Genomic DNA, 27,746 nt, shown 5'->3' with positions numbered 1-27,746 from the left:
CTTTTTCTGGGAAGATGTGGGTTATGCCATTTTTGCTTGTTCAATAATACCAACTCTCATCTGGGCATCATTTTACTGTTTTGTTTAAGCAGGTTTAATTGCCCAATTGTATGCCCATCCTTCCTATGATCCTTCTGCTGTAGGCCCTCTGGAGCTGGCTAATGCCCTGGCAGCTTGCTGCCTGTCTTCAAGGTTGTCCTCACAACATAGGCAGTGGGCTGCTCAGCAACTTGTGCGGACACTTGCTGCACATGATCGAGACAACCAAACTAGTCCTCAGACATTGGCTGACATTGGAGGAGATCTGAGGAAATGCTTCTTTATAAAGTTGGAGGCTCATCAGAATAGGGTATGTATTGTTATGGTTCATAAAGTTAGAGCTAGAAAAGACCTTAGAGATATTCTAGTCCAACTTTCTCATTTTATAGATGAAGAAACTGAAGCCTAGAGTGGTTGAGTGACCTGGCTGTAGGAGGTCCTCTAACTGCAAATCTCCTAGTATTAATGGATTTTGAGCATCCTGAATGACTGAAAATGTTTCTGAAATATAAAGCTAATTCCTGACACACAAAGCTCAGTATTTAAATACTGCACAATTTTTCCCTTATGAATCTGAATCACCTAGATTTCTTAGATAAGAATTCTTAGCCAACTCTTGACTAAATAGGTCTGTATGGATGTGGTGATAGTCTGATAGAACAAATGAGATGTGAGTAGGAGGAAACTCCTAAGGAAAATATTCTCAAAATAAATAGCTTTACTCTTTCCCCCTAACTTTTGGCATCCTGAATAGGGATAAAGTATTGTAGAAAGTAGAGACTAACTGCCCCTCTTCCTTTTAAAATTAAGAACAAAATGGTAAAAATCCCTTCTTGTTCTGTTTGCTTCATAGGATTTTAAAATCTGTTTTTTTAGCATTTTAACATTTTAGTGAAGCTTATTAATTTTCAAGCTTTAAACATTCCTCACAAAAGCAGAATGTTCATTAGTGTTTGGAAACCGCATTATGCTAACTCATACTCCAAATAAACACAAACATGATTTATAGCATATTTAGAAAGGAATAAGACTATATATACAAATTCCATTGTAGAAGTGATGAGTTTTCTTTCCTTTTGTAATGCCACAGGCATTCCCTGCCCCAGCCCCCCTTATTTCAAATTACTTTGGACTCATCTTTTTTCAACTCCTCTAGGTAATGACATGTGTTTGGTGTAATAAGAAAGGACTTCTAGCAACCAGCGGCAATGATGGTACCATAAGGGTTTGGAATGTTACCAAGAAACAATATTCACTACAACAAACTTGTGTATTCAACAGATTGTGAGTTTTAACATAAACATTCAACTTTAGAATACTTGTATACATACTGAAAATTCAGCATCCCAAATATATATTCCTTTGCTTTTTTTATTAAATAAAAGAGGAAACAAAATGCGCTAAAAATGTTTATTTTTCACATGTATTTAGCAAAAAAAAAATACTGTATCTCCAATAAGAAATGTCTTTAATTTCTACTAAAGTAATTTAGATTATATATATTTTTAAACAAGGGATGAATTTGAATTTATTTGCGGTTAAGCTAAGACTGGTCATGCTAACAAAATGTTCAACTGTTTAATGCATCATACTTGAAGTATATTGTTGGTTCATTATTCTTCATAGACAATTTAAGAATTTCATCTTTTTAATTGTTTTTATTTTAGTTTCTATACACACATGCACACACACACATATGCATACACATATTCATATGGGGTCAGGGAATTGAACCTCTGATTTCATTGGTATAGGGGACTCCCAGTGAAGAAACTTCCTCTGTCCGTTCAGATACCAGAATCACTAGGGAGTTTTGCATGAGTTTGACACCTCTGGCCCAGAACATGAAAAGATGAAGAATTTGTTCTGGTTCAACATAGTCATTACATGTCAGAGACGCAGTTTGCACCTAGGTGTTTCCAACTCCAGGGACGGAGCCTTATCTACTGTACTACACAGTCTCTCATGTATTTAGTGATTCATGAAGCAGAATTGAGCACCATGTCTGTCTGTCTAACAGTCGGCAGAGGTAGACAGTCATGGCATTGGGACTTCCCTGGGGATTTAGTAAATGGGAAATAATGAGCACTGGACCTCATGCAAAAAATCTTAAAAAACTCAGTACACTATTGTTTAGTGAATTGTTTTCCTATAAGGAAAACAGTTGGATATTGAATGTTATGGTGGGGGAGGATAAGGGTAGGACTTGGGATTTCATCAGTGTAAGTACTCCCTTTGTGGTAACTTCTTTCACTGATGAAGATCAGAAATTTAGTTTAGTCTCCTTAAGGTTTCCATGACACTGAGAGGTTAAGGGTTTTACCCATGGTCACCCAGCTGGTATGTGTCAGAGGAAGGATTTGAGCCTGACTCCAGGCTAGAATGCTGTCTCCACTAATCCGTGAGTTCCTAATCTTCTTGTGTCATGGACTGTTTTGGTGTAAAGTGAAATACTATGAGTACCCCTTCTCAGAATGTTTTTAAGTGCATAAAATTAAATATATAGGATTGCAAAGGAAGCCAATTATATTGAGAGACAGTTATCAAAATATTAAAAAAAAAACCCAAATCCATAGATCCCATATTGAGAACCCTTAACACTACAATGCTTTCTCTCTCTGAATGGTAGTATCACTGATTTTTTTAGATTTATAAATTTCTCAAGTGTTAGATACAAGAGAGTACAAAACTCAGTTAAACTTGCTATTCTTGTAACTGATGCCTTCATGATTAAATATGCATAAATGTATGAAACCTGTCATTTTGTTTGATGAGGGGTTTAATATAACTTTTAATAGGATGAGGTTAAAGAAGAGATAACTCCACAGACTTGTACATATTGACTTTTTATGTTCTAGGGAAAGCGAATCAGAGGAAAGCCTGGGATCACCTAGTGATCCAAGCTTCTCACCTGTCTCTTGGAGTATCAGTGGCAAATATCTAGCTGGTGCTTTAGAAAAAATGGTGAATATTTGGCAAGTTAATGGTAAGATATATATAATTTTTCTTTGACACAGATACTTTTTCTGTACAAATATAATTCTTTGAAATCCTAATAGACTATGAATATAGAGCAATTATGCAACTATCAAGGTAAAACCAAATTGTGTACACCTTTCATTTCCCTTTGTTTTGTTAGACCAAACATTGATGCCTTTAAAGACAAACAAAAAACTTAGATTTTAATGTAAAAGCTGTTAGCCTGGATATATTCAGGTACCTAAAAGAAACTGTTTCACAGAACTGCTAATCTCATAGTTCTGAATAATCCTGTGATTCCCATCAAGCTCATGATTCTGTTTGTTTGTATTTGGAGGTTGGGGTTAGGAGAAAATAAAGAGATTTTGTTTGCATTTGCCACACACATGAAACGCTTCATAAATATTTGTTATATTGAACCTATCTTCTTTGTGGCAGATGACCCCTCATCTGTAAAGCCTTCCTTGATTCTTCCCGGTTGGTAGTGTGGTCTCCCTTCTCATATTCCTTTACATTGTGCTTATCTGTGCATGGGGTTTATCCCACCATTCCCCTCCCCCTCAGTAGAATGTATAGGCAGGGATTATTTTGTTTCTGTCTTTGTATTACCAGAATATAGATAGCACCATGTCTGGGACATCATTGGCACTTAGCAGTCTGTTGGCTTGCATTGAAGTTGTCTTATTTTTAGTATAAAAAAGTCAGTATTTTGTGTAATATTTATTATGTCCACCAAAGTCTTCCTTTGATGCCTCATTGTTGCACCATGGTGAATTTCAGATCCAGAAAGCTTTGCCAACAGGGTTCCTATGAAGCTCTAGTGGTTTCTACCACACTCAGAAGTTTTTAAATAGAGACTGGTGTCCCAAAACCAGCCTAGCTAAGTTTGTAAAACTTCATTCCCCATTGGAAGGATGGTCACTAAGTAATAAATTATTTTGTCACAACAATTCATGAAATTATTTATAAAGACTTAGAAGGGGTTATGATCTTTGGTAGTGGAGGAAATCCCCATAGCAACTAAATCACAGATTTATTAAAAATGGAAGTAAGTATATTCACTCTAACAATTAGGTAAGAACCTTATAAGATATACATACATTCAGGTGTGGGTGCATTTATTTTTTTTTCCTTTGTTTTTTGTTTTATTTTTTTGGTGAGGCAATTGGGGTCAAGTGACTTTCCCAGGGTCACATAGCCAGCAAGTGTCAAGTGTCTGAGGTCGGACCTGAACTCAGGTCCTCCTGAATCCATGGCCGGTGCTCTATCTACTGCGCCACCTAGCCGCCCCATGGGTGCTATATATATATATATAAATATATATATTTACAGATATACTACATTTTCTCTTTTCTTTCTGAAAGTATCATTTTCATCATGTTATATTGAATATAATTTAAGCTTTTCTTGATTACATTGTAAATATCTATTGCATGATTCTGTAATATGATAATATGCTTATTAAGTAACTGAGAAAATGTTATCACTCCAATTAAAAGTCCAAAACTGAATATTTTTTGTCTTATCTGGCTCTGTCTCTTCCTTTGCTGCCTGCTTCTCAGTTCCCACTGATGTTCTGTCAGAATACATGCCTCTAAAGCAGTACCTCTGGCTCAGCTTTCCTTACCTATCAACTTGGTGCTTTGAGTCACCTATGCCCTGGAAAGCCCTTAGAGTTCATGTAGGAATATAGCAATAGTATATCCTGGGGGCAGCTAGGTGGCGCAGTGGATAAAACACTGGCCCCTGGATTTAGGAGGACCTGAGTTCAAATCCAGCCTCAGATACTTGACATTTACTAGCTGTGTGACCCTCAGCAAGTCATTTAACCCTCATTGCTCTGCACCTCCCCCCAAATAGTACATCCTGATGAGCTGCTTCTTCCATTATTAAATATTATTTTGCTGTTATTTCCAATCAGCAAAACAGAATGCCCAGTTTTAATGATGAACTTATTAATATAATAGTAGTAGTAGTGATCATAATAATAACAACTAGGGGCAGCTAGGTGGCGCAGTGGATAGAGTACCGGCCCTGGATTCAGGAGGACCTGAGTTCAAATCCGGCCTCAGACACTCAGCATTTACTAGCTGTGTGACCCTAGGCAAGTCACTTAATCCCAATTGCCTCACCAAAAATAAAATATAATAATAATAATAATAACAACAACAACAACTAGCATTTATATAGTACTTTAAGGTGTGCAGACCACTCTCTATATGTGATCTCCTTTGGTCCTCACAATAACACTGTGATGTAGGGTAAGTCCATAATTCTATTTACTGTGCCACCTAAGTGCCTGTAAAATGTTATAAAATATAAAAGGGGTTATAATAAAATTAATTCTGTAAGATCTGATTGCTTTCACACTTCAGTGGACTGTGAAATGATTTGACATTTTAAAACTATATAAGAACTTAGTAGTACTAGATAATATTTCTTTCTCTTAGGAGGAAAAGCATTAGTAGATACTCAGCCACATTGGGTATCTGCTCTGGCTTGGCCAGAAGAGGGTCCAGCTGCAACTTGGTCTTCAGATTCTCCAGAATTATTGTTAGTGGGACGTATGGATGGATCTCTTGGGCTAATTGAAGTTGTAGATGTGTCAACTATGCATCGAAAGGAGTTGGAGCATTGTTATCGAAAGGATGGTAAGAGATTATATCTAATGATGAGACTTTGGGTAGTTAAATCATAAATATAATTATTGTTATATCTGTCTTCAAAATGACTTTTTCTCTAGGTCAAGTTGGTGCTTCATTTTGAATTGGTTACTACTTGAAAAGTGATTTTTACCTTAAAAAGGAGGGAAAGTAGTCATCTAAAACATAAATATTACCAATATTTTGTATATATGATGTAGGAGCTGAAAGAGTCTCCAAGACTCACCCATCTGAAGGTTGAGCATGTCCAGAAAAGTAGTCAGAAATACAGAATCAAGGGCATTGCCTCTTTCCCTTTAAAATTTAGTATTTGCAGAATAGATCACATTTTTATAGTACTTTATGTTTTACTACGCACTTTTGAGGTTGGCAGTATGAGTGAAGATCAGGAAGCTGAGGCACAGGGAGACTGAATTGTCCGTAGTCACATAGTATAGTCAAAGCTTTGGATCCAAGCAGCCTGATTCCCATTCCAATGTTTTATTGACCTTTGAAAAAAACAGTGGAAAGCTAGTTGATTTTACTAATTTATTTATGGAAACCCTGTTACCATCAATTGACCAATTAGAAAGGAGTGTTAGAGATTTATTTAAAACTGTCTGTTCTCACATAGGTTTTATTTAAAGATCAGCTAATAGACATTTAATGACCAGACATATCAAGTGGGGCATTTTGGAAAAGTAGAGAGCAAATAACAAGTAATATGTCTTATATAAAAATATCTACACATTTTGTTTTATGACTCAGGTCACTTGTTGCCAGCCTTTTCAAATATGAGAATCTCTTTTTTTACATAAGAAATGTTTGGGGGCGGCTAGGTGGCGCAGTGGATAGAGCACCGGCCCTGGAGTCAGGAGTACCTGAGTTCAAATCCGGCCTCAGACACTTAATACTTACTAGCTGTGTGACCCTGGGCAAGTCACTTAACCCCAATTGCCTCACTTTAAAAAAAAAAAAAAAAGAAATGTTTGGGTTCCCCTACATAATGAATCAAAGCTACAATCTGTTCAGTTGCACTTTTGAGTTAGTATTTAATCAATAACAACAGCAGCTTCACGCATGGTAAAGCATATTTAGTTGAGATATTTAGTTTACAGAAGCAGGTTTGCTTATCATAGCGAATCAAATTGAATATTTCTTCACAGTTAAATAAAAATTAGAATGAGAATGTTTTGGGACAGCATGTGGATTTGTGTAGACCCCTTTCACTAACTTCTTCATCCCCATGCTAGACAACATTGACTTAAGATGTTTGGTTCTCCACTTTGGGGTATAACAGAGATGAAAGAGTGGGGGAAGAGAATGAGTATAAAAGCAAGGAAGGTACTTATTAGGATTGTCACTATTTTCTGGTAAATATCTTAAAAAGAATGAAAGCCCCAAATGAAATTATTCTTATCACTCAAGAATAGTACTTAAAAGGTACTAGGGTTGCATGTGGAACTCACGTAATTTTTATCTTTGATATTTAGTCTAAATGCATTCAAGGGAATTTGGAAAGATTACCTATGTTATTTGCTTCATTAATTTAAATCATTGCCTATATTACCAGTTTCTATTAAATTGTTACTGACTAAACTAGTTTATTTGTTTTGTTTTCTAGTATCTGTTACCTGCATTGCCTGGTTCAGTGAAGATAGACCTTTTGCAGTGGGATATTTTGATGGCAAATTGTTGTTAGGAATGAAGGAACCACTTGAAAAAGGAGGAATTATTCTGGTTGATGCACATAAGGTATAGCCATTTTTTTCAGGTCATCAGCTCTTCTTATTTTCACTGATTAAAATGATGGTATCTTAAAAATTTTGTGTGTGCATTTAGTTTGGATAGACATTTTAAAGCAGTATATAGCTCTTCAAGAAGTTCAGCCTTTAATTGAAATGTAATGATTTGGTAGAATCTGCACACAGATGATAACACTTGTGGAAGGTGTAGATTTCAGAGTAATTAAGTAGCAAAAATATTCGTTATCTTCATTTAAAGACAAGTTCTACTGATTATGTGCTCTATTTTAAATGCTGAAACTTGTGAAATATAAATCAATTTACTTGTCTGCTTCCTTTTTGATTAAAAGGTCCTCTAAGGGGGCAGCTAGGTGGTGCAGTGGATAGAGCACTGGCCCTGGAGTCAGGAGTACCTGAGTTCAAATTCGGCCTCAGACACTTAACACACACTTACTAGCTGTGTGACCCTGGGCAAGTCACTTAACCCCAATTGCCTCACTAAAAAAAAAAAAGTCCTCTAAGGGGCAGCTAGGTGGCACAGTGGATAGAGCACCGGCCCTGGATTCAGGAGGACCTGAGTTCAAATCCGACCTCAGACACTTAACACTTACTAGCTGTGTGACCCTGGGCAAGTCACTTAACCCCAACTGCCCAGCAAAAAAAACAAAAACAAAAAGGCCCTCTAAAAAGAGATGTTTTATTGAATTTCCTTTTTTTTTCTTTCCATTTTTAAGGACACTCTTGTTTCTATGAAGTGGGATCCAACTGGTCAGATTCTTATGACTTGTGCCAAAGAAGAAAATGTGAAGCTCTGGGGGCCTGTGGGAGGTTGTTGGAGATGTTTACATTCACTTTCACACTCATCAATCGTGAATGGCATTGCTTGGTGCAGCCTCCCAGGGAAAGGACCCAAGTTGCAATTATTGATTGCTACGTATGTTACCATTCTCTTATAGCCTGTATTCAGTCTTGAATTTTTTTAATTCACTCAATGAAATGTCTAACTGTAGTGTGGAAAGAATAAGATGCACAGGTCCATTGTATAGAGAAGTGAAAAAACGGAATAAAATTATGGGACATTTATTGCATAGGTAGCATGATATAAGAGTGGTTATAGATTGGAATTAGATCTGAATTCAAGTAATATCCCTAATGCATTTGGCTGGGGGACCCTTAATGAGCCCCTTCATTTTTCACTATTCCAGGCCACTCTCCAATATAAGTTGTAGAATAGCTACCATTCTGCATTGGTAGAAGAAGTTTCCTTACTAGGAGTTCCTCATGTGAATGAAATCACAGAACCATAGTCCCCTAATACTTGACCCACCCAAATACACAATGTTATATAGAAATAATAGGGGCAGCTAGGTGGCGCAGTGGATAGAGCAACGGCCCTGGAGTCAGGAGTACCTGATCAAATCCGGCCTCAGATACTTAACACTTACTAGCTGTGTGACCCTGGGCAAATCACTTAACCCCCCAATTGCCTCAATAAATTGAATGAATGAATGAATGAATGAATAAATAAATAAATAGAAATAATATATGGGGATACCATGTAAAGTATTGAATAATATTTTTGTTGGTGTTATCTCATAAACTATATGCTTGTTGAACATACACTTATACATTTTCTGGTTTTGTGTGATCTATCTTTTCTTTTAGTGGTTGTCAAAATGGTTTAGTGTGTGTGTGGCGTGTTTCCCAAGATGCATTGAATATATTACAGACTAGCTTAACTAGTTCTGAAGAATGGTGGGAACAAGAATCAAATGGCAAGGTAAATTATTCAGTATGTTATAGGACTTGTTGAAAAGGGCTTACCTATTTGAACCCATTCAGCAGATGCCAAAAATAAGACAATTTTTAGAGAATTTTAAAGGGTCATTAGAACTTTTGACCTTAGTGAACTGTAATTGAGTTTATTTGCTCTAAAGTAGATTTATTTCATTATAAAATCATTTTACATTCTGTGTTTTTTTTAATGGAGTTATATACTATGCTGTACTTACTGATTTTTAACTAAATAATTATTGGTGATGATTGGTTCTGCTTATACTGACAAAGTTGGACTTTTGTAGGATGGCCTTAGAGAATTTTGTGGTATTATTTGAAGGGGGCCAGAAAAGTTCCTCCCTCTTCTCCCTGCCACCTGAAGTCTAAAGTTCTACTGTTAGAGACTTAGCTCTTTATATTGACCTCATCCTTTGATCCAAGATAAAGATCCTTCTGAAATGCATAATAAATTGAATCTCTAATATTTGCGTGTGAATGAATTCAGCAAGACTTTTCCTCAATGAACACAGAGAAGGAACAGTCTGATGGGGAAGGCCAACCACTCAAAACGAGTGAAAGCTGCAAAAGAAGTGGGAAGTAACTAAAGATAAATCTGGCCTGCTTTACAGTTTTACCAGTATCTAGTCTTGCTAATTAACATATCAAATTGTGTTGAAATGGGATCACAGGATCATTAAAATATTGGATCTGAAAAAAAAACTATGAGCCCTCATTTCATCCAATATATTCATATCTTCAAGAAAGTTGAAGCCAGAGAGTTATACTACCCACATCTCGTGACTTACTCCAGTAGTTCTTGAATGTAGGCTTATGTTTTAAAAAGACTAAAATAGAACAGTTCTGAAAACTTCTATAACCAGAGTTTATTTCCTCTTTGTGTATCAGTTAGTACACAGAGCAGTGTAAAAATGTTTGAACAAAGTTGAGCGATGTAATAATTTCTGGCGGTTCAAAGAAAATAAAACTAGATAAGCAAATTGTGTTTTAAAAGTCCTAAGTCTAATTTCAGTTATACTTGAATAGTTTATGCAATTATGCTAAAAATAAGTCTTGTCTTTTATTTTTAATTCTTTGTTAATATACAAATAGGGAAATATTTATAACCACCAAGCTTAGGATTTGTGAGGACTGTTTTTCTTTCAAGATCTATAACTGTGAAAATTAATTACAGGATAACTACAAAAAATCTGCAGGTGCCAAGTGTCTTTATCAGTTGAAAGGGCACATCACTCCTGTTCGTACAGTTGCCTTCAGTTCTGATGGTTTAGCATTGGTATCTGGTGGACTTGGTGGGCTTATGAACATTTGGTCTTTAAGGGTAAGGACATAAACTTTATTAAAAAGTAGAATTTTTACATTTGCTTAAATAATTGTATTTAAATGAACCCAGGCAATCCCCACAATATTTTACTTGATAATATGTCTTATTTTGAAGATATAATTTCTTTTCAGAATCTTCTGTCCTTGATTATTGCAATAGGTCAGAAATACTTTGAAGACTAACTTATGTGATATGAGTTAGTAAAAGACACACAGTGGACAAAGATGCATATATGTTTGAAGGGTTAGTTATTTAGAATGTAGTTCTGGAAATAAAAATAGGTATTTTAAATTATCAGTAAGAATTAAAATATAAATTTACTTCATTTCAGGATGGTTCAATATTGCAAACTGTTGTGATAGGATCTGGAGCGATTCAGACCACAGTGTGGATTCCTGATGTTGGGGTAGCTGCTTGCTCTAACAGATCGAAGGTAACCTTTTAGTTATAGAGAATCAAAGATTATAGAGATGAAGGAACCTCATGGCTCATCTAGGCCAGCCCCTTCAATTTACATCTGAAGCAAACTTAGAAAGATTGCATGATTTGCTTAAAGTCACACAACTAGAAAGCAATAAAGGCAAGACAAGAAATGAAGTCTTTTGACTCTCACTTCTTCCTAGTCTATCACATTGCCCCCATGTTCTTGTCAAGTTATTTTATTTTCATGTAAATCAAGAAAGATTTGTTTATTGATTCCCCTAATGAACATTTTAAGATTGTGCCAAACTAGGTCAGATTATTTGTCCTAAAAAAAAATACCTATGAAGTCTGCATTTTAGTTTGCAAATTTAATGTTAGTAAAGTTATTAGCTTCTACTGTAAAATAATTTTGTGATAGTTACTACATATATTATTGTTTTGAAGCTGCATAAAACATTCTTTAAAGAAGTATGTTCAAGTAAGAATTGCACACATTACAGACACCCCACTAGATTTAATAAGTAGTCAGAAAAAAGTGGAGGGCAGAAGTTGGAGCTGTATTTACTTTTAATTCTTCCTGCTTCTAGAAGTAGAAGGAAATATAGCTTCTTCTTGGGTTCTGGTGGACTTAAGAGAATTTTGAAAGGTGCTGGATTTTGTGTTTAATGAATCCTAACCAGTAGGCAAGTAGCTCTTTTTAAAAGACTAGATTCATTGTAAATTCATTCTAAAAGACACTTTTTCCTTGGAAAGAAAGCTATAGAAAATCTGGACAGCATACTAAAAAGCAGAGACATCCCCTTTCCAACAAAGATCCATGTAGTCAAAGCTATGGTTTTTCTAGTAGTAATATATGGGTATGAAAGTTGGACTATAAGGAAAGCTGAATGCTACGGAATTAAGGCTTTGGATTTGGGGTCTTGGAAAAGTCTTTTGAGAGTCCCTTGGACAGCAAGGAAATCAAATGAATCAGTACTTAAAAGAAATTAATATTAATTCAGAGTACTCATTAGAAGGACATACTAGGGGGCAACTAGGTGGCATGGTGGATAAAGCACTGGCCCTGGATTCAGGAGGACCTGAGTTCAAATCCGGCATGAAACACCTGACACTTACTAGCTGTGTGACCCTGGGCAAGTCACTTAACCCTCATTTGCCCTGCCCCCCCCCAAAAAAAAGATGTACTAGATAAAAATAAAAAGGACATATACTGAAACTGAAGCTTAAATACTTTGGCCATATAATGCGAAAACAAGACTCACTGGATAAGACCCTGATATTGGGAAAGATTGAAGGCAAAAGGAGAAGGGGATGATAGAGGATGAGGTGGGTCATGTCATGGAAGCAATAGCCATGAGCTTGAACAGACTTTTGGAGATGGTCATGAAGAGTCAGACACGACCAAACAGATGAACAGTAACAAAGGAGAAATACTTCGTTAACATAGCTAAGACTTATTTCCTTAGTTTATTTCATCCTTAAACGTGGAGCATAATATACGATTTCATAGAAGGTAAAATTGAAGAACAGAATGTACAATAAACAGATATCTATGTTTGAGACTGCATTTTATTTCTATTTCATTCAGTCATTGAAAAAAGTTTTTGAAATGATAGTAACATAATAGACCTTTATTTTTTCTTCCACATATTAATTGTGTATATTGTCTTTTAACCAGGATGTTTTGGTTGTAAGTTGCACATCAGAATGGGTAGCTGCCAATCATGTTCTAGCAACGTGTAGGACTGCCTTGAAGCAACAAGGTGTTTTGGGATTAAACATGGCTCCCTGCATGAGAGCCTTCTTGGAACGACTACCCATAATGCTTCAGGAACAGTATGCGTATGAAAAGGTAGGAAGCTAAACCTAAATTCAAACTTAAAACCCTGTAAGTGTCTAAAACTTTCTCAATGTAATTTTTCCACTCCCACACTCTTACAGAAACTTATTTAAACTCTTATTCCTTCTTATTTAGACTATTTTAATGGCCTCATTATACCAGGTATTTCTGTCTCTAAATGCTTCTGTCTTAATCCATCCTTCACATCTCTTCCCCTACTGGTATTCTTACTAATGCACTGCTTTGATTATATTCTATCTCCTCCTCAAAAATCTCTAGAAATTCCCCATTGCCTGAGCATCTGTCTGTCTATCTATCCATCCAGTTCTGGTCCTGGCTTTCAAGGCTCTTCACAGTCTGTCTGCCTACAACTCATCTTCACAGGTTTATTTTGTACAACTAACTTTCATGTAAGTCTGCACAAGCATTTAGCCATACTGGACTTTTGTCTAGCTCATGGTCTTATCTATAGAGCATTCTCCATTTTCTTTGCATATTTCATTTCCAGGACCTGGGACTCCAAAAATATCTTTATATCTTCCCTTTCTTTATGGCCCAGCTTCTATATGAAGCCTTCCCTTATCTCTCCCCCCTCTTTCTCCCACTCCCCTACCCCCCACTCCAACCCCCAAGCAAAAGTGAAAGTGCTTTTCTCTACCTCACATGGCTCATAGTTAGTTTTAGTTGTTTTTTTGCTTAGAGTTCTACTTTGCATTTTTCTCACACTCCTTTATTTGTATCACAATTATTTGTGTACATATCTTTTTCCTATTAGATCATAAACTCCTTTTTTTTTTAAGTGAGGCAGTTGGGGTTAAGTGACTTGCCCAAGGTCACACAGCTAGTAAGTGTTAAGTGTCTGAGGCCGGATTTGAACTCAGGTACTCCTGACTCCAGGGCTGGTGCTCTATCCACTGTACCACCTAGCTGCCCCTGATCATAAACTTCTTAATTCTAGTGTTTATGTTTGTTGAACTTCTTTTATTGACATCTTTAGTACAAGTTCCTAAGGCATTATGTGAAAAATAATGGCCAAAACTGAGAACCTACCCTCTAAAGAAAGGCAGAATATTCCATTGGTTAATCAAATTTCTTTTATTTACTTCAGTCAGTATATGCATTTTTGGATCACTCAGTTTACCTAATCATCCAAATTATCAGTGAAGGAAATACTCTATTAACCATGCTCTGAAAACCACAGAATACAATATGAATAACCTAAGATCCCTGAGAAATACTATAGGGAATGAATCCCCTACTGAACATTCTATTCAAACTATCAAAATAAGCTCATTACTCCTAAAAGGGTGGAAGTGATGATGGTCATCAGAGGTCCAAGATTTGGAACTAAATCCAGGCAGGCAGAACTGGTGGTTGTGGTCATTGTTTTCTGAGGACCAAGACCCCACCTGGTCTGAGCTCTGGTGAATTTGTAGTTAGTCGCCTCTGTGATCTAGGATCCAAGAGGCTCAGTGTAGTTTCTTCTCAAATCTTAGATCATTACCAGTGTGGACTTAGCTGATTTGACTTTGTTTGGGCTTAGTCTTGGTCTTCTTTGTCACATCAGACTATTCCGTCTTGATTATAAGTGACACTTGGGTCCAGTGTTCTCTTTTATTTTCATAAAATTTATTTTTCCAATCAGCAAATTCACCTTCTCTCACTCTTTACTCTCATTAAGACCAAAACAAAAACAAAAATTCTGTTCACCCCTTTTAGAGGGAACTTGACCAATTAACTTTTTGCTAATGTAATCACTAAGATTGTACCAATATAGAATATATTGGATTACTTCAGGTTGACAGATAATAGACATAGATAATAAACAAGTAATAGGTGGATTATAGATAGTTAATAAACAAATCTGGCCATCTTGACCTGTCCATCTAAACAGTCTGAGTGTTTACATATTTTGGGTTTTAGAGTGTGTGTGTTTGTTACAGATTTAAAATGGAGTTACTCATGTCAGGAGTACTTCTTTGACAGTGTTGTATCTTTATTCCCTAGAATCTTCTGTATAGGAGGTCCTTGATACATATTTGTTGAAGTGTCCCAAAATTCATTTCAGTAAGGTCTTGTAAAATGGCTGTTACCTTCAAGATACTATTCTAGGCCTTGGGAGTGCAAAGACATAAAAAAAATGGACCCTGGGGCAGTTAGGTGGCACAATGGATAAAGCACCGGCCCTATATTCAGGAGGACCTGAATTCAAATTTGGCCTCTGACACTTGACACTAGTTATGTGACCCTGGGCAAGTCACTTAACCCCAAACAAACAAACAAAAAAACGGACCCTTCATTTATGGAGCTCATACTGGGCAAATACAACACATACCAAGATAAGTAAATATGAAGGAGATAAAAAATAAATACAGGGGCAGCTAGGTGGTGCAGTGGATAGAGCACCGGCCCTGGAGTCAGGAGTACCTGAGTTCAAATCCAGCCTCAGACACTTAACACTTACTAGCTGTGTGACCCTGGGCAAGTCACTTAACCCCAATTGCCTCACTAAAAATAAATAAATGAATGAATGAATAAATAAATACATACATACATACATACATACATACATACATACATACATACATACATACATACAGATAATTGGGAGAATAATTACTATACTAATAGGATCTGATTGATATCACCCCAGGAGAAGGTAGAAAGAGAAAAAGACAGAGTTTTGAGGGATATATACATGTAGATGAGAATCCAGCAAAGGAGACTGAGAAGGAATGATAAGACAAGGTTGCAAGAGAACCAAGAAAGATCTGTCACAGAAGGCACAGGATGAAATTGTATCTTGGACTTATGGCTAAAATAGCTGCTTAAAAAGAAGCCAACTGTCCAGCTCCCTTAAACCCACTCAAGCAAAAACCCAAAATTTGTACTAGATCTAATAGCGATCAAGAAATCTAATGAGAAACTATAGTAAGTTATTTCTTCCATCCCACAACTGCATAAAAGTTAAAAGTCCATGGGCTACCTCCATGAGAGAGGAGGCCATCACCAGTACAGACAACCAAGCTGGCAGCTTCTCAGCATAACTGAAAATGGACTAGAGGTATATGTGAGCTGTGTCTGAAGAACAACAGATAGATTAAAGGAGGTATTAGTCAGAAGCAAAACAGACTTTTAAAGAGGTAGCAGGAATAAGAGTGTACTTTTAAAAGAATAGGATAGAGGGAAATACATAGCTATCAGAACTGTGAAAGTGAATGGGATGAATTCACTCATGAAGTGGATTGGCAACTAGAATATATTTTTTAAAAACACCAAACATACTAGAAACAAAGATACAGAATTAAATAAGGAGCTAGAGGGAAAAATCTATTACACTTCAGGTGAAGTTAAAGTGGTAGGGCTACAATCGTATTCTCAGACAAAGAAAAAAACAAAAATAGACCTAAGTTAAAGAGGAACAGGGAAATGACCTTTTGCTAAAAGGTGCCCTAGGCAGTGAATTATATCACAGTATTAAAATATCTGCATTACACTTGACACTTGCTAGCTGTGTGACCCTGGGCAAGTCACTTAACCCTCATTGCCTCACCCCCCACCCAAAAAAACTATTTGCATGAAACAGTGTCTAAATTTATAAAAGTTAAATCAGTTACAGGATAAATAGACAGTAGAACTATGATAGTGGAATGAGGCGCTAATTTTACCTCTCAGACCTAACTAAATAGATCCAAATAATAAGCATAAAGAAAATTTAGATCCTGATTATAATTTTAGAAAAGTTAGATATGATAGACCTCTAGAGAATATTGAATAAGCACAGAAAGTATTGTACCTAATTTTCATTTGTGCATGGCACCTTCATGAAAATTGTCTAGGGCATAAAAACCTTAGAAAATGCAGAAAAGTATAAATATTAAAGTATCTTAAATGCAATTAAAATTATAGTCAATAAAGCACCTTTGAAGCAAAGACTAAAAATTATTTAAACACTAACAATCCTAAAGAATGTTTAGAAGAAATCATAATAGTTGAAGAACAAATCATAGAAACAATAACTTCATTAAAGATGACAATGAAAGTATACAAAATTTGTGACATGCCCTCCAAAGTAGTAATTAGAGGAAAATTTATATCTCTAAACTCTTTCATCAATAGGAGAGAGAAAAAACTAGAAAAACAAAGTAAATCTCCCTCCCCCAATTAAACACCAAAATAGATCCAAAAATGAAAGAGAATATTAACAAAATTAATAAAACTAGAAACTGGTTTCTTAAAAGAAAAAAAATAGATAATCTAATAGCTAATTTGATTTTTTTAAAAAGCAAATTATCATTACCAGAAGTAAAAAAGGTAAATTCACAACTAATGAAAAAATAAAAGCAAGGAGCTACTTTCCCCACTATATGCCAAGTAAAACTAACAACATCAATGAATATTTACAAAAATACAGATTGCCTTGATTAACAGAACAGCAAATAAAATATTAAATAGCCCTATCTTAGAAAAAGAAATTGTAATAACCATAAATGTTCCTACCCCTCCCTCCAGAAAACTCCAGGACCATTTGGATTTACGAGCAAATTCTACCAAACATTTAAAGAACAATTCTATTGGAACAATTAATTCCATTGGAATACTATTGTGATATAAGAAATGATAAAGGGGATCCTTTCAGAGAAGCTTAGGAAAACTTGTGTGAACTGATGCAAAGTGAAGTGAGCAGAAGTAGGAGAACAATGTATACAATAACAGCAAGCAATATTGTAAAGATATTCAACTTTGAAAGACTTAGTAACTCTGATCAACACCATAACCAACCACAGTTCCAAAAGACTTGGTATGAAACATGCTATCCTTCTCCAGACAGAGAGCTGATGGACTCAGAGCATAGTTTATTATATATTTTCTTCACTGTCTTTTTTTCTTTTACTTGGACGTTACAAATGCAGGAATTTGTTTTGCAAGATTGTACATACTTGAAATAGGGAATCTTGTTTTCCTAATAGAATGGGGTAAGGGGAGGAATGAGGGAGAGATTTTAGAACTAAAACAATTTTTTTTTTAAATGAGGACTCAATTGAGGATATATAACATGATTTAGTAGAGAAACTAGCATGATTATGTGATTTCTTCCAGTTGCTTTCAGCAGCATGCTAGAAAGAGCAGTGAAAGCTGATGGTGGGAGTAACTTATTATTAGTCTTTGACAAGGCATGAATAATGAGAGGACAAAGAAGAGAGGGACTAAAGGGGAGGGAGATGGCGGGGGCAATGTGTAGTTGAATGTTTAACTAGAATATTGGGATTTTTAAGGGAAAAAAGCGAGTGATGGACTGGGAAAATAGGGAGGGATGAAATTATTTGACGTCATGGTGAGGACAAATAGTAGATTTAGGAATAAAGCAAAGGGAGAATGGGAGGATAGACTGTGGCTGGTGGAAGGAGATATAGTTCTGGATCATGAAATTGAATGGTGATGGATGATGGTGAGATGAAGTTTTTGACCATTCCTATGCATGAATTAAGAAGACTAAAAGCAGAAGTTGAGATCAAGAGGAAAACTTTGAGAATAATATTGAAGTCCTTGATGTAGGAGGGAGAATTTCCTAGGTATTGGTAGGTAACAGAAACTCAGATCTATATAGGGTGATTGAGATGGATGAAATGCATCTGAAAAATGAGAGTCAAGGCAGAAATTGGGCATGTTTAAAAGTGGGAATGAGGGAGCAGCTAGATGGCGCAGTGGATAGAGCACTGGCCTTGGAGTCAGGAGTACCTGAGTTCAAATCCGGCCTTAGACACTTAACACTTACTAGCTGTGTGACCCTGGGCAAGTCACTTAACCCCAATTGCCTCACTAAAAAAAAAAAAAAAAGTGGGAATGAGGAACAAAGAGTATACCTTTTTTTCTTTACCCATTGTTTGGAATATGAGAAAAGATGTATGTTATACTGGAGAGGGTGAAATCATGAATAAAATACAAAGCAAAGTAAATAGGGCATGGTTTTTGACAGAATGCATTGAAATGAATGTGCCTTTCCTAAGCTCACAGAAACTTTGAGCCTATATTTGCTAAACTGTATCTGAATAGGGTTTCTCTCCATAACATCTCCGAGAAGTGATTATCTATCCTTTGCTTGAAGATCTCTGGTAAGGGGAAACTGACCAGCTCTTAGGCAATTCCATTCCACTTTTGGACATTTCTAATTGTTAAGCTTTTGTTAAGTTTCTACTCTTCATTAAGCATTGTGTAAAAATACTGAATAGTGCAGAGAAAATAATTGGTTACTCTAGCAATTGACTAGAGATCTCCCCACTTCTGAATCCATGCAACTATTATCATTTAGACTGTATGCCTTGGGCAGCTAGATCGCCCAGTGGATAGAGCACTGGCCCTGGAGTCAGGAGTACCTGAGTTCAAATCCAGCCTCAGACACTTAACACTTAACTAGCTGTGTGACCCTGGGCAAGTCACTTAACCCCAATTGCCTCACTTAAAAAAAAAATAGACTGTATGCCTTGCTAAAGCTATGTAAATTAAATCTTCTGTACCCCTCTGATTTATTGATTTATTTTCTTTCTGAAGAGGAAGTGAGGTTAGTCTTGTTTAATAATGTTGTTATGCTGGCTCTTAACTTTTCCTGTAATAGTGTATTCCAGGATTTTGACAGGAATTGACTTTGAGTAAATCAGCCTATTATTTGCAGAGTGCATTCTTGTTCCTTTGTAAAAAATTGAGACACCTCCTGTGTCATTCTGTAGATTCAGATTTTTCTATTGTGTCAATTATTTCTGCTGTGCAGGTCATAAATTCAGCCATCAGAATTCTCATTTTTTTTTTAAACCACTCAGGAATGGTATGTTGTAGTACTGTGTTCTCAGAATCCACAGGATCCTCAGTTATTCAATAATTTTTCTCTATTTTGTATTAATTATTCATAGGTACCTGAACTTGTTTTCAGATCTGGAGGCCTTTTTTCTTTCTGCAGTTAAATGTTTCCCTTGTTGGTGTATCCTTATACTAAAGATTTTTGAGTTTTCTTTCATCTGAGATGGTAATTTCAGTCTCCAAACCTGCCCCCCCCTCCTCCATTTTCCCTTATTGCTCACTTTTGAACTCCCACCCTTTTAATAGTGGTTTCCCTGGGAACTGGATCTCAGTGTCTTCTTGCATGCTGGACAATTCATCAGCCTAGTCCTCTGCCCCAGGTGAATTTTGTGGGGACAGAACTGGCCCCTCTTAATGCTGAACTCTTTCTCTAGGGTTTAGTGGGCTGCAATGGCTTCTCCAGACACAGCATATCCTGTTCCCTCTATATCTCAGTTCTCTGGCCTACCAGTGCAGAATGCTGGCAGGCTGGGTTTGTAGTCTGGCCAGATTTCAGACCTTTGGAGTTGGGAATTCCTGGCACTGAGTGAAAGAGAGCTGTGATTAGAGTTTGTGGTTGAATTCTATTATGTGGCCAACCTGTGACTTGCCCTGTTCCCTCTTATACCCCCCACCCCACCCCATCCCAGCTACTTCCTCCTCCTGCAGAAAATGCTGCTGTGGCATTGGCTATTGAGGCCTCAGCAAATATAAGCAATCTGGAGCTTGGATCTCCAGGGCACTGAAATTGTTACAAGCCCATGAGTCAGGTGGCCAGTGCAACCTTGCTGCCTGGTGTGTGAGGAAGGAGGTTCTGTGTGAGTGCAAGTTGGTTGTTATTTTTTGGAATTTTACCTTCATTTGGGTTACTGGTCTTCTGGACTTTGGAGTTAGGTGAAGTGACTTTATCTTTGCCACATAATTTCTGTTTTGAAGAGGTTGTGAGGATCAGAGAAAATGGCTAATCCTCCATCTTGTTTAGTCATGTGACTCAAAAGTCTCCCCCACAATTTTTCAAAGACCATCTGACAGTGGATTGACAGTTGTAAGGGTCTAGTAATTTGAACTTATTGGGGTCTGCTTGGTTGCTTTTTTTATTCATCTCCATAAATTATGGTTTCCGTTTCTTGTTAAGTTTGCTTTTCAAACATCTTTCTCCATGGTAGAGAAAACAGAAGCAAAATAGAGTTAAATAATCTTTCTTTGTGTCTTCCTTTTCTGCCCCATCCACTCTGAAAAGTGGTCCTCTCCCTATCCCTTATTTTAACGTTTCTCTTTCCCTCAACATAACTTTAAAAAAGACAGTCCCCTTTTTTTATTTTTAGAATTCATTATCAGTCTTAGTTCATTCTGAACTTCAGTGTACTTGACACTGTTCTTACAGATGTATTCTTTTATTTTCATCTTCCTTCATTTGCTCTTGCTTCCATCTATCATGCATTTTCTTTATAAATTGTTGAGCTCTTTGTAAATATACAGTGATCTCTCAACAGTTTCTTTTCCTATTTTTGTTTTTGTGCAAAGAGTTTCTTATGAGTTTCTCAATCTTTTTGAGTCAACTTTCCTAATTGAATTTTAGGTACTTGGATTGTATCTATCCTTTCTCTGAACTCTAAAATTTGTTCACCTGAAAATTAAAGTATGTGTCAGACTATATACATGGTTCTCTTCTTTCTTTCTTTCTTTCTTTCTTTCTTTCTTTCTTTCTTTCTTTCTTTCTTTCTTTCTTTCTTTCTTTCTTTCTTTCTTTCTTTCTTTCTTTTTTTTTAGTGAGGCAATTGGGATTAAGTGACTTGCCCAGGGTCACACAGCTAGTAAGTGTTAAGTGTCTGAGGCCGGATTTGAACTCAGGTACTCCTGACTCCAGGGCTGGTGCTCTATCCACTGCGCCACCTAGCTGCCCCAGTTCTCTTCTTTCTAACACAAATTCTAAAGTGGGCTGTTTTCTTCTAAGCTTCCCATTATTTCTACATCACCATAAAATTCTCTTTGTGGATAAAAATCAGATCTGGAATAGTAGTCTTCTTGCTTGCTTCTCCTACTTTAAGAAGAATGAAATTATTAAGGGATTGCCAGCATTCATTAATTATTAAGAGATTGCCAGCTCTTCTTTTGATAGAGAATTCTTCCCTCAATTGTTAAAATCTAGATTCTAGATGCCTAGATTGCAATGTTTCCAAAACTTTTTATAAGTTGTCTCCTCTGTCCCAATGGTCATTAGTATATTCCCATACCAGTGTTATTTCTGTTTTTCTCTCTATTTATTCTCATTCAAATGCTCTCTACCATGATTTTAATTTCAGGTTCTTGGATTTCCTTATGTGAATATACTTTCTTGATATATTATTCCACCACTTCTTTTTATCTATTCTAATACTTTTGATTAAGATACACCCTTCTACCCTTCTAGAGCCATATTCTAGTCACAGGTCAAAGAATTAAAATTTCTCAGAATTGTAAGAATCCTTCAAGGCCATCGAGTCCAATCTAAACTTAAACAAAAATGAACTTTACAGCATATTTGTAAAGTGGCAATGCATCCTTTGCTAGAAGATCTTAAGTGGGGGGGGGGACCTACTTCTTGTTTCTATTCTATTCCTATATCAAATATACATTCCATAATGCATATAAATCACTTTGCAAACCTTAAAGCACTATATAAATGTCTGCTACCATTGTCATCTTTTTAGGTACATAAATTTGTATAGAGATATCTGAGAAGATATTTCCTGTTACTGACTCTTGGGAATTTCTTTCTGCGAATTACTGATTATCTCTACTGTTCCTTATACTTTATTGTACCTGCTACTCTGTGATGTCTGACTCAATGGAGATATAAGGGCAGTTTTCTCCATCTCACCATCTTTAATTTATAGCCTATTTGATCAGATTCTCAAGATTCCGTAATTTTTTTAACCATCTCATCAATTGCAATCCATCATTCCAAATCTAAATCCACAGATAATATCTTCTTAACGAGTTGTTCAATCCCCAGATCTCCCCTTCTTTTCTAAAGCCTTGTCCTTCCAGCAGTTAGTAGTAGTAAAAACGTCTCCTGTTTCCCTAGATGCTTCACTTCTTCATGTCTGCTAGTGCTTTCTGGGTTCCTTCAAGTCAACAAGCATTTATTAAGTACTTACAGCATGCCAGACACTGCTAAATGCTAGTGATACAGATAGAAGTGGAAAAAACCAGTCCCTGCCTCAAAGGAGATTACTTTCTATGGGGGAAGACAACACATGAAAAGTAACCAAAAAGAGTGTGAGAGAGAGAGAGAGAGAGAGAGAGTGTGTGTGTGTGTGTGTGTGTGTGTGTGTGTGTGTGGAGGCTGTAGAGGAATGAAGATAGTACTGACCTAGGTGTACTTGCCTGGGCAAAACCATCCAATCAGAGGAACAAGTCTCAGGGGCAGAATGATGTTCTGGTGTGAGAAGTCCCAGGTTGTAGAGTGAAATTCCAGAGTGAGGAGGCAAAATTATTTTTCTCTGTCTGAATCACTAGAAATGCCTTATTTGGGCACTCTTGTATGTCCTTGATGAACACCCTAGGAAGACAGCTAAACTCTCCATTCTTTGTCATGTCAACAAATAGCTGCTTCGCTTATCCTTTCTCAGGCAATAATCAACTATATAACATGTGAAAAGAATATTGCTAACTTTAAAGTGCTCTATAAATGTGTATTATTCTTTTTTGGTTTTTTGTTGTTGTTGTTGTTGTTGTTGTTTTTTCTTTTTGGTGAGGCAATTGGGGTTAAGTGACTTGCCCAGGGTCACAAAACTAGTAAGTGTTGAGTGTCTGAGGCCAGATTTGAACTCAGGTCCTCCTGAATCCAGGGCCGGTGCTCTGTCCACTGCGCCACCTAGCTGCCCCTTATTCTTACTGGTAGTATTATTGTCCACAGATAGTCTCAAGCAGAATCCAATTAATAGTCACTTCATATTTGTTATGATCACTTTTCTCTTTCCTGCTAAGAGACTGCTACCAGCACCTCCTTGCTTACTCTGTCTGTGATGCCCTCTCTGTTAAAGTGTACTAACTTTCCAGTTTATCTTTTGATTATTAATTCTCAGATATCCATTGCTGCCCGTTCCTAGTGACTTTATAGAATATTTTTTCAGTTTATCAGAATTGCTTTAAACATATACTAATAGAGATAGATAATTCCCACCCATAAGAAGTCATTACTTTCCAGTCTGAATATGGTATCTGAACAAAACTTTTGTTTATTTTTAATGATTTGCCATTGACCCTATTCTAGTGTCATCAGCATTTTATCATCATGTTAATTTCACTGGGGTATCAGAACCAACCTATTTGTTTTTTTTTTATCATAGAACTTTATCATTTCTGTGTGGAATATTGGGAGGATGAATTATTTTTTTAAAAGGCTATCTCGTCGGGCAACTAGGTAGTGCAGTGGATAAAGCACTGGCCCTGGATTCAGAAGGACCTGAGTTCAAATCTGGCCTCAAATACTTGACACTTACTAGCTGTGTGACCCTGGGCAAGTCACTTAACCCTCATTGCCCTGCTCACCCCCCCCCCCGGGCTATCTCTTTTTACCAAAGGAAATCCCTTTATAATTTAGACATAATACTTTAATTTCTATTAGTTAAATTGAAATTGGTGCTATTTTTTAACTTTTCATCAAATTTTTTAACATTAAGATATATATATATATATATATATATATCAGTGATCTCATCACTGTTTCTATTGGTGCAACATTATAACCCAGCTTCTTTCTCATCCTCTGTAATTCTTACCTACATTTTCTTCTACTCAGGGCACTTGAGTGTCTATCTAGGCTACTAGAGGCTTTCTCCAGGTCTTTAAATATTTAATGAGTTCATGTGTAGTACTTACTTTGCCTGCCTCTCTTTTCCTACATGATTATATCCACCTCCTTGTGGAAGCATTTATTTCCTCAGTTATGCCATTTATACAACTTTATAATAAAGTCAGGGTGCATATTATGTTATAGTTTTCCATCTACCATGTGTTTCTCCTTTGGCTCTTCTGTTATTTGAAATGTTGATTCTTTGGAATGCTTAGGGGCTTAATGATGTGTAGCCATATATAATCATAAAGAGAACATTTATGTTTTGTATTTTTTTTTAATTGGATTTTGTGCCATGGAGCATGATGGTAAGCACTTTATATATTTCTATGTATCATCGATCCTCACTCTTTAACCTATTCAATTCTGGATATCTCATTCATCTACAGTGCCTAGCTGAGATACATATATTGGTGAACTAACTCAGTAGGGTAGCCTGTGCAAGGGGAAATACTGGTGGGTTTTAAAAATTTTTTTATTTTGATGCTTTGATGGAACCATGATCTCATTGATTGGGATCTTTCCCGTATATGTTCATACCAGACAGTCATCTGTATATAGGGAATCTCTTTTTTTTTTTGGACTGTGCAAGCCACACTCAATGACAGATATATTTGGTGAGCATAAATCTCCCTACTTTATGCATTATTTGATATTTATTATAATCAGAGACTATCCATGTAGTAGGATCTGTTGGGGTAATTTTGTATAATTATCATATGCTTCAGAGATGCTTTGTTCTAGAAATGCCCTTAAGGGGTTGTGGGTTGTTGTTGTTTTTAATCAGCAAATAGGACATTGTAATCTCTACAGCTTTCCACATCTTGTCTCCTGTAAGAAATTGCAAAATCCTGCCTATTTCCCTTTACATTTTCATCAAGAATATCTTCAATATGTATAGAAACCTTTGCCATAAATACTTTATAGAGATGAGTGGCTTAGTAACAATGTCCTTTCCAGTACACACATGTGCTCTTTCACTCTCTCGCACTCCCTTGTTCTCTCTCTGTCTCTGTCTGTCTCTCTCTGTCTCTCTCTCTGTGCTGTTATTTTTCCCATTCTTTTGGAATTTTCCCCTATTGGATGCCTTGAAACTCAACCCCTGAGCACCTTCAGAATTGTCACCTCACGCATGAATTTCTTCATTTTGTACTTGGTGATATTTTTTTAAGATGAAAAGAACATTTTATCAATTTTCAAAAGCTATTTTAAGCTCTTCAAAAACATTTTAGGGAATTTAGTCGTCTTCGTTTACCTTTCTCAACATAACTATTCCTTAAATTTTCTTTTAGCCACATGTAGTTTGTGGGGATCAGCTCGTTCATAGTCCTTATATGCAATGTCTGGCTTCGCTTGCTGTTGGACTGCATCTAGATCAGCTTTTATGTAACCCGCCAGTACCACCTCATCACCAGAGCTGTCTTCCTGATCCTTCATCATGGAATCCCACTGAATGGGCATGGTTAGAATGTTTCTCAACCACCATCAAAGCTGCTGAAGCGCTGGCAAAGGGAGCACAGTTTCCAGAGTCCTTCACTGTCCCTGACCTGGAGCCAGTTCCAGAAGATGAACTTGCATTCCTCATGGTAAATTACTCTAAAGCGATATTTATTTTTGGCTGGGTTGGGGAGAGGTGTTATAAGATTTCCTAGCACCTGTGACCAAGTGAGAGACAGCAAGCATGATGCAGAGTAAGGTCTGCTGAACTTGAGTCACTATACTCAAATGGGAATACTATCTTTGCTCCTTAATACCTGCCTGACCAGTGGGAAGTAAGTCACTTAGACCTTTTTGGCCCTCACTTTCATCATCTGTAAATAAGGAGACTGGGCTAGAAGAACAGTAAAGTCTCTCCTGCTTCCAGACCTGTGATCCTGTGATACAGTACATTACTTGATAGCAAGTAACTCCTATAAATAGAAATAGACCTATAATCACAGAAAATCTAAAGTGCATTAGTCAGATGTTAACTTTGATAGACTCCATTTTCTTTCATCTTAGACTAGTTTTTTATTTCCTAATGTAATTTTTTTTTTTTTTTTTTGGTGAGGCAATTGGGATTAAGTGACTTGCCCAGGGTCATACAGCTAGTAAGTGTCAAGTGTCTGAGGTCGGATTTGAACTCAGGTACTCCTGAATCCAGGGCCGGTGCTCTATCCACTATGCCATCTACCTGCCCCTTAATTAATGTACTTTTAAAAAATAATTGCACCATTCTCCTTTGAACATGATTTGATTTAAACAAATTTAATCGATTTTTATTCATTCTGGCCACCTTTATAATCACTCTTAAAGATTCCCATGAAGCTCATCATTATTATGGCTGCAGTATAATGGCATTTTCTTTTGACTGCATTGAAGGCTGTTTGGCTTCAAAAACCTTATAAAGAACATAGATGGGGCAGCTAGATGGCGCAGTGGTTAAGCACCGGCCCTGGATTCAGGAGTACCTGAGTTCAAATCCGGCCTCAGACACTTGACACTTGACACTTACTAGCTGTGTGACCCTGGGCAAGTCACTTAAACCCATTGCCTGCAAAAAAAAAAAAAGAATATAGATGCCTGACCAGAATAGTGCTGCTTTATGTCAAAGTAGATCAGCCCATTGATAGAGTATATATTTTTCTTCTCTATTTTTGTAAGCATATTTTTATATTTTAAAAATACAATATGATAGAGAGCATATTGAATCAGTAAAACCCAGTACTTTTCACAGAGTAGACATTTAAATATTTATCAACATGCAACATTGATAACAATTTTGTTACAGTTCATTCTCTTGGGTTTTTATAATTTACCATAATCTTGCCAATTAGAAACAGGAGTTGAGCTTTCAGGAGGTAATAAGTAAATATTGATTATGATATTCACCCTAATATGTTACGTGCTTTTGCAGGATAACAGTAAATGGATTAATGGTATGGATGAACAGATTATGTCTTGGGCAACATCAAGACCTGAGGTTAGTAAAAATGAGATTTATATATGTTTGAAGTACATTCAAATATGATTGTTTTTCTTTTCACATAGTTTAATTAGTCATTGTATCCTTGATCTCATATGGAACACCTCATTTTATTTAAGTAGAGTAATTAATTTTTATTAAACATTTTCTACAATTAATGGCTTTTACTTATTCTTTTTTAAAATATTGGAATCATTTCCCAATATGACTCCCCCCACTTCGATTCCTCCCCTGTATAAATACAAATTTAAGCAAAACCCGAATGACAAAATGACTGCATCTGACAGTTTATACATCATTTCACACCTGTATGTCCCCATTTTC

General features: G+C 36.4%; 1 protein-coding gene across 1 annotated transcript in view; it reads left to right on the top strand.

Moving 5' to 3' along the window:
- HERC1 (HECT and RLD domain containing E3 ubiquitin protein ligase family member 1) overlaps positions 1–27,746 on the top strand; it is a 219,291-nt gene that overhangs the window by 164,862 nt on the left and 26,683 nt on the right. Inside the window, 12 exon segments of the mRNA XM_043980938.1 lie at positions 144–349; positions 1,196–1,323; positions 2,898–3,025; positions 5,469–5,669; positions 7,285–7,415; positions 8,140–8,339; positions 9,071–9,185; positions 10,374–10,520; positions 10,855–10,956; positions 12,625–12,798; positions 25,750–26,043; positions 27,354–27,419. Of these exon segments, the coding sequence (XP_043836873.1) occupies positions 144–349; positions 1,196–1,323; positions 2,898–3,025; positions 5,469–5,669; positions 7,285–7,415; positions 8,140–8,339; positions 9,071–9,185; positions 10,374–10,520; positions 10,855–10,956; positions 12,625–12,798; positions 25,750–26,043; positions 27,354–27,419 (1,892 nt within the window).

This window comes from Dromiciops gliroides, chromosome 2 (genome assembly GCF_019393635.1).
Source record: "Dromiciops gliroides isolate mDroGli1 chromosome 2, mDroGli1.pri, whole genome shotgun sequence".
Taxonomy (NCBI): Eukaryota; Metazoa; Chordata; class Mammalia; order Microbiotheria; family Microbiotheriidae; genus Dromiciops; species Dromiciops gliroides.
Note: the sequence above shows the minus strand (reverse complement) of the source record. Positions and strands in the feature narration are given on the sequence as shown.